Source organism: Nicotiana attenuata, unplaced genomic scaffold, assembly GCF_001879085.1.
Source record: "Nicotiana attenuata strain UT unplaced genomic scaffold, NIATTr2, whole genome shotgun sequence".
In the NCBI taxonomy this organism is placed as follows: Eukaryota; Viridiplantae; Streptophyta; class Magnoliopsida; order Solanales; family Solanaceae; genus Nicotiana; species Nicotiana attenuata.
Window position 1 is genome coordinate 83,126 of NW_017671240.1, and position 8,672 is coordinate 91,797.

At 35.9% G+C, this 8,672-nt stretch overlaps 1 protein-coding gene across 1 annotated transcript; it reads right to left on the reverse strand.

Moving 5' to 3' along the window:
- Nucleotides 1-4,120: 4,120 nt before the first annotated feature.
- Nucleotides 4,121-4,953, reverse strand: LOC109206960 (60S ribosomal protein L12-like). The gene has a single exon (XM_019369836.1). It carries the CDS (start codon nucleotides 4,863-4,865, stop codon nucleotides 4,365-4,367), a length of 501 nt encoding a protein of 166 aa, XP_019225381.1. The 5' UTR covers nucleotides 4,866-4,953; the 3' UTR covers nucleotides 4,121-4,364.
- Nucleotides 4,954-8,672: the final 3,719 nt, after the last annotated feature.

The following is an 8,672-nucleotide window of genomic DNA, read 5'->3' on the forward strand; positions in this document are numbered from 1 at the left end:
AAATAGGGCAATAAATTGATAAAAAAATCTTTAAAAATTAAGGAAAAATAGTAAAACGTTTGGACGTACTTATATATGCACACATATGCTATTTTGAAAGTATTTTGCATTTTAGAAAATATATAGGGAAAAACTGGGTATCAACAGCGTCGTAACAACCTATGTGTTTCTACTTCCTTGAGCTGTATTGGTTTTCGGTATTTTCACTTGAAACTCTAAGGATTGGTAATTCTGATCGTCACTGGCTTATCTCTTGAGTTTGTAGCTATTATTCTCAATTGATTGTCTTATTTTGTTCTGTATTTTCTTTTTTGTCTCTATTATATACTCCGTACACGTTGTAGTGTAGGTGGCCTGCCTTAGCCTCGTCACTACTTCGTCGAGGTTAGGCTCGGCACTTACGGAGTACATGAGGTCGGTTGTACTCATACTACACTCTATACTTCTTGTGCAGATTTTGGAGTCGGTCCCAGCGGCGGTTATTAGCGTGCTCGGATCGGAATGCTTGTGAGACTTGAGGTACAGTTGCTCAGCGCCCGCAGCTCCTGGAGTCCCCTTCCCTTTTATTTGGTTGTGTATCTTCTTTTCACACAGCTTTATGTTATTTTAGACCCTTATTTGTACTATTCTAGTAGCTCGTGCACTTGTGACACCGGGTCCAAGGATGTATCAGACGTTTGGCTGTTTTAGCTTCCGCATTGTTACTTTAGATTATTGCAGCAATTTCAGTTCTTTCTCATTAATTACTTTTAAACTGTCAAAAATGGATAAAATGTTCTAATGTTGGCTTTCCTAGCAAGTGAGATGTTAGGCGCCATCACGGTCCTAACGGTGGGAATTCCGAGTCGTCACAAGTTGGTATCAGAGCACTAGGTTGCATAGGTCTCACGAGTCACGAGCAAACTTAGTAGAGTCTAGAGGATCGTACGGAGACGTCTGTACTTATCTTCCAGAGGCTATGGAGTTAGGAACAATTTCACTTCTATTCTTCTCTATCGTGCGAGTTTATTATACCATTAATGATTGAACTCTTCTATTCTTGATCTCTCACAGATGGTGAGAAGACACACCACATCTTCAGTTCGGCAGCAGTCGGAGCCCCCAGCAGCAGCTCCTACAAGGGGTAGAGATCGAGGTCGCGCCAGAGGCCGAGGCAGGGGAAGAGCTCAGCCTAGAGCTCGAGCAGCAGCACCAACAGTGGATCTTCAGATAGATTTTGATGAGGAGGTTCCATCTCAGACTGCACCTGTTGGACCAACTCAGGTCCCGGAGGTGTTCATCACCACCCCAGTGCTTCAGGAGGCTTTGGTCCGTTTGGTGGGCCTTATGGAGAGTGTGGCCAGGCTGGTACATTTCCTATGGCACCAGCAGTCTCTCAGGCTGGGGGAGGAGCACAGACGCTCGCTACTCACACTCCGGAGCAAATGGCTCCCCAGTATCAGACTCCAGCAGCCCCGCCAGTTGGGGTAGTTCAGCCAGTTGTCGCGGCACAGGCCGGTGACGAACATACCATGTCTTCTGAGGGCTAATTGAGATTGGACAAGTTCACCAAGCAATTGAGATGTTAGGCGTCATCACCGTCCCGACGGTGAGAATTCCGGGTCGTGACAGTACCTGAATATATGAATGAAGAGATCTCTATGTTATGTCTTTATGAAAATTAAGGAGATTGGAACCGATATAAAATGTTCGTCAACGACATCTATGATATAGCTAAATATATATGAGGATCTTAAGTCTAGAGAAACAATTCAAGTTGAATTGGTTTCATATGAAAGACATGTTGTTTTGGACCTGCAGTTCAAACACTTAAAAGTATAAAAAGTCAATGGTGTGTGCAATCATTTTTATTTATCTTATATGTCTAACATGACATGAAAACTTGATATGCATCTAAAGTCTATTTATATGGCTTATATGACTATACTTTTATGACAATCCATGAAGGATTTAAATCGCTTAAAGCATATAGAATTCTTGGTCATGAAGTACTACAACCTAAGTGCAATTTGTGCACATATGTATCTTGCTATAACTATAAGCATGATAATACGATAGTAAAAGCCTTTACCCCTATGTGAAGATATTGAAATGGCGATTCCAACAAAATCATATGAAGACAATACATCTCTATCAGGAATGATAATTTCAAGGTGAAACAAATTCGTTCATGTTAATATGGCTGATTTGTTTATCAAATCTATACCAACAATTCATTCAAGTTAATACGCGTTGTACTCTTTTTCTCTTACAAGGTTTTCTTCCACTGGGTTTTCCATGCAAGGTTATTAACTAGGCAACCAAAAAGCGTATTGTTAGATATGTGAACTCTTTTTTTCCTTTACTAAAAAATTTTTCCCAATGGATTTTATTTTAGTTAAGATTTTAATAAGGCACATTATCTGTTAAATAGACATTCAAAAGAGAGTGTTATAAATAGAATTGCATTTAAGGTGAATGTCCATATTTTAGAAAAAAATTAAAGTTTGTTATTTTGTTGCTAAGTCACTTTTTCTCTGTAAACAGAGGAGTTCTATTCCATTGTAAATCATCCCCAATCAATAAGAATTATCTCTCTACTTTTCTCTGCAATACGCTTCTTCTTTTATTGTTTTATAACATATATAAATAAATTGAAAAAATGATACTATATAGCCGCCGTAAAATATATATATATATATATATATATATATATATATATATATATATATGCAAAAAATTATACACTTTTTTAGCTATCAGATGTGAATAGTTTCTGGCACGAGCTAAAAGTGATAATATCCCCACATTTTAACAGGTTAGAATCTCCTTAATAGTTTGTTTGACCAAGTTTCAAAAATCATCTTAATTTGAGAAATGTTTTTTTTTCTTCAAAGTGCTTTTGATGAGTAACAATTTGTGTTTGGCTAATTAATTTGAAACACTTCTGAGCATCATTTAAATTTCGGTCAAGCTTTTAAAAAGTACTTGTAAGTGTATTTTCTTAAAAGTGCTTTTAAAAAAAACGCTTTTAGAGGAAGCTACTTTTTTCTGCTTCTCTAAAATTACATCTGCTTCTACTCAAAAAGAAGCTTTTTTTCTTCTTAAAGCGTGACCAAACACTTCAACATTGAAAGAAAGCATTTTTTTAAAAACTAAGTGCTTTTGGCTCCGGAGAAGAAACAATTTCTGTTCATGATAAGATTTTACATCACTCAAGTCCGAGCACACTACTGTTCTTTTATATACTCCATTTAAATAATACATTCAAGAAATGGTCCAGACAGTAAGGTCTTCAATAAAGCTCTAGTACATGAACAATGGATCTTGATTGTTAACCAAAACTTAACTTGTTTTACAAACCAAAACTAAACAACTTTGTTAACACGTCTTTCTCAACGAGTATTCAGCAGCCTACATAATAAGTAAACACTAATCAATGGAACCCCTAAGAAAAGGGTGGAAAACAATGTAGCTAGCACACAAACTCAGAAGCAACACGTAGGATTCAAGAACTGGACACAACAACTCATTTCAATTGTGATTTTACTACACATATCAAGGTCAAATATTAATGCAAGTAACTCACAGATACAACCCCGACGAATCCAGTCCCACCCAAGACCCTTTCAGCAGAAACATGTACAACCTAGGAACCGATTTCATATTAGAAGGTAATTAATGTCAGAGCATGACATTACATTACTCTTGAGTTCCTTTTTTAGGAAAGATTGTAAATTCATTCACTTAAGATAAATTGTTTTTAAGTCGACACAACATCTAGAGCAGTAATGTGACACTCAAATCTAGATATAGTGAAGTTTGAAGTGTCTGAAGGTCCAGCTATAAGGTAAAACCAAAAATTGCAATGGAGAAGTTATCTCCACAGCTATACGAGTATTTGATGGACAGGTAAAATACAATATAACGTGCATAGCCAGTGGATAACAACCAACAGAAACAGTTGAGTACTCATATTTTATATACCGTGCTTTGACACAGGATAATAATCATCAGAAACTGATGAGTACTCAAGAAGCACATTCTTAAGCAGTTTAGACAAGAAACAATTTTATAAGCAGTTAACATTATAACTAATGTATGCACAAATAATTCACTCACATTAGCAGAAACAATTTAAAGCTAAAAGCATACCAATATCTTTAATAAAATCCGATCGACAATCAGATAGGATAATCATCCAAAATCTTATAATAATGCCAAATAAAAACCAACATTTTTTTCCAAAGAGAGTATTCTCATCATGATATGATATCAAATCAAAATTATCCTCTGATAAAATCTCTCTGAAAATCCAAAACGATACAAATTCAAATTTTAATTTTAAAACTACTATATCGCGAGAATTTCAGAATTTAACCTCCTTAATCCAGAGGAATTTCGACATCACCATCATCAATCTCCTGCTGCAAACCCTTAGGATCCTTTCCATCAACAGTACAACCAACAGAAACACAAGTCCCCAAAATCTCCTTCACAGTTCCAGTCAAATCCTTAGCCATAGATCTAGGCTTCATCACTTTAGCAATCTCAATCACATCATCAAGCGATATATTCCCATTGTGCTTGATGTTCTTCGTCTTTTTGCGATCTCTCTCCGGCTCCTTCAATGCCTTGATGACGAGTGCCGCGGCGGACGGTACGACGGAGACTTTAGCTTGACGGTTCTGAACGGTGAGTTTCACGGTGACTCGGAGACCCTTCCAGTCCTTTGCGGTTTCCTTTGCGATGTCTTCTCCGATTTTCTTAGGGGAGAGACCGAGTGGACCGATTTTTGGAGCGAGTGAACTCGCTGCTCCGACTTCACCTCCGGTGACCCGGACGAAAACTTCGACGACCTGAGAGGGATCGAACTTTGGCGGCATTTTGTCAAGCAGAGGAGAGTGGAGCTAGGGTTTTGGTGAGCTTTGTGGAAGGAAATGAGGGAAAATTAGAGTTATAAACCTAGGGTTTTTGCAGAGCTTATGCTGAAATGTCATGGTTACCCTTTATGGGCTTGTATTGAGTTATTTCAGATTTTGGGCTAACATAGTTTCCGCAAATGTCCCTTTTAGGCTAATGTTTAGATTTTGTCCATATTTTAAAACATTATGCAAATATATTCCTCAAAAGATTATCCTTTCCGGACAATGTTATAGTCGGGTTTAAAAAAGAGAATTTTTCATAAAGCACCATCTTTTAGGTCTAATTAGCCATTTATAGATACATTTTGCTATATTATGTATTATAGATACCTTTTATGTGGTTATACAATGTATTTGATGTATTTAAGCTATTGTATTCATTAATACAATAGCAAAAATAGGTGTTAAAAAGGGAATTCCAGCTAAGGTTGATATGTATTTGACTGTATTCACGCGGCCTTATCGTGAATACAGTAACGTATTGGCGTAAAACCTGGAAGGTTGAACTAGTTAAAAACGGAAAGGAAATCAAATCACCTGATATTCTCCTAATTTAACTCAACGAACAAAAACTATTACCCATTAATCTGTATTCTTCCATTCACGATTCAACAAAAAAATTAGCGAAAACAAGAGCAACATCTGTTCACAGTTCTTCCATTCACTTCTTCCTTTTCTCTGTTCGCAGTTCTCAATTCAATCACGGAAAATTACGATTGATACAATTGTATACAAAATACGGTAAAGTTCCATTATACATATGGCAAGTTTAACAGTGTTGTTGCGTCATTCTGGCAAGTGGAACGATGAGGGCAATTACGTCGATTTTTCAATTGAGGGAATACTAATAAAGGAGTATGCGTCGTATAATGATTTGGTTGCTTCAATTTCTAATCAACTAGGCATAGATTTGAGCACAAAGTCCATTCAATACAAAGTAGAAGGGAATAGCACGCCAATGGAAATACACAATGACATGGGTTACAGGGTGTATGTGGAGTTGAAAAAAGAGAACAGAGAATTCAGGATGTATCCTTTGTGCATAACAACGATTGAAAAAGAACTTGTATCCTGTGGTAGTTTAAGTGAAGGAGATATTGTGCAAATAGACGAATCACTCCAAAGGTATGATTCTGGTACAGATGATACGCTTGCTCTAGATCTTGTCAATTCAGGAGGAGCAATTGGGGTGTTTGAACTGAACAAGGATTTGATAATTTTAAAAACTAATCAAAGGGAGGTTATTGTTGGACAAGTATATAAGGATAAGGCTACATTGAAAGAGATGATGGAGAATTATGCTATATCTCAAAGGTTCCAATTCCGGGTTGATAGGTCTAATGCTGTCAGGTTTGCGTGTATTTAATTTTTATTTTTATTTTTTTGTATTTTGTATTATTGGTTCGAGCTGTAAGTTAAACGTTGATGTATTTATGCGTATTTGTGGATTTCCACTTGATCATCACTGATGTGTTTAACATATGTTTGTTTATGGTCCTTAAATACATGTATTCATATGTATTTTACTGGTATAATTACATTACAGTGTCTCTAATTATTTTCGTATTTTGTTTACTGCCCTTTTTAAGTGTATGCATATAAAAATAATTGTATTCAGTTGTATTCATTGTATTTAAATGCATATAACTATAATTGAATTCAGTTGTATAATGATTTATATATATAGATGTCAGAATGTATTCATGTCAGATTGTATTCGTGTGTATATGAGTGCATTTTTTTGTAAACATTTATGCTAATCATATGTACAATGATTAATTCTTTGCAGCTATGCATTATTATGTATGTCAGAAGATTGTGAATGGAGGTTTAAGGCTTTAAGCATTAACAAATCAGAACTATTCAAAGTGAGAGAGTTCGATAACCATACATGTCCGCTGAAGGACAAGGTGTATGAGCAGCGGCAGGCAAGTAGCAGCCTTATAGGTGGTATGATTAGGCCTAAGCTTACTAATCATAAGAGGAAATATATCCCAAAGGATATTATTGATGATGTGAAATCAGATTTAGGTGTAGATGTTAGCTACATGTTTGCGTGGAGGGCTAAAGAAAAGGCAATGAATTTTTTGAGAGGTGAACCGGCTGATTCATACAAAAAAATTACCAGGATACTTATATACAATGGATATGACATATCCAGGTTCCCACATCAGAATGGTAAAATCTCCCATAAATGAATTTATGTACGTGTATATATCTTTGTATGCCTTTATAAAGGGGTTTGATCATTGTAGACCCATTGTTGTTGTGGATGAAAGTCACCTAAAATCTTACTACACCGGGATATCCGTTTCGGCAAGCACGTTGGATGGTGCAGGTGAGTACGTGAATTATAATAAAATCTGTTAATATTTTTGATGATGTAAATACATGTTTTAAAAATATGTATTCAACTGTGTTTACAGGTCATATATTGCCACTAGCATATGGTGTTATTGATTCAAAGAACGATGCTGCTTGGACGTGGTTCTTTGAGCAATTCAAGATAGCAGACGGTGACAGGGAAAACATGTGCATCGTTTCAGATAGAAATGAGAGTATCATTAAATCTGTATCGAGAGTGTATCCAGATGTACCGCATTTTGCTTGTATATGGCATCTATGGAACAACGTATATAAGAAATTCAAAAAGAGCCATGCCAAGTTGAGCGAGATATACTTCTCGATGGCAAAAGCATACACACAAGCTGAATTTGACAGTCTGATGGAGAAGGTGGAAAAGGTATATATTAGGGTGAAAGAATACTTGGAGTTAGCTGGATACGAAAAGTGGGCTAGGTTGTATGCACCTGTTAACAGGGGATGGACAATGACGTGAAATATTGCTGAGTCAATCAATGCCGCACTAGTGTCAGCAAGGGAATTGCCAATATACGACTTCCTCGAAGAAGTTAGGAAGATGTTTGGACGTTGGAATTGTAGTAACCGCAAAGAAGCTACACAGACATACACAACGCTTGGAAAAAAATACAAAGAGATGCTGACTTTGAATGAGGCAATGTCTACATGCATGACTGTAAGTTTTATTTTAATGTCATTGTATTATATAGCTTAATTGTTTTCTGAAATAACTGACATGAATACAACTGAATACAACACATTTTTCATAATACAACTGACATGAATACATATGAATACAACTAAATTCAACTGCATACAACACATATTTTATCGAAGATCTGACATGAATACATATGGAATACAACTAAATACATGCTGCAAAAATCAACTGCAGTAACATATCATTGATAGAAATATATGCCCTAATATAATACATACGCATACAAAATAAAGACATTGCAATTAGAATAAAACACTGATGGGAATTTTGAAAATCCTTATAAATACAACTATTCGAATACATCAGAATACAACTGACAAATCTGTATTATACAGAACTTTTTATACAGACGTATTGTCATGCCGTAGCCTTCTAATGTTTTTGTTACACTTCACTTGCCTAAAGTACAAAAGATTTTTGACGTATGTCATTGTATTCATAAGCTAAGACGTAATTATAGTTTATAGTCTGCCGGTCTAAATATATGATGTATTCTTCTGTATTCAAACATTTCAATTGTATGTAACTGAGTAATTCAGCATTATACATATGGTAATTCAGTTATATGTGCTCAAAACTTATAGGTCTATGTTTAAATGTAAGTGGTACCATCAACTGAATACTTACATACGGTTAACGATGGAGGGAGGCATTACACCGTCTGCCTGTTAGAGAGAAAATATGTT

Coding starts and splice junctions, on each gene's coding strand:
- LOC109206960 (XM_019369836.1), bottom strand. CDS start 4,865: ATGCCGCCAAAGTTCGATCCCTCTCAGGTCGTCGAAGTTTTCGTCCGG.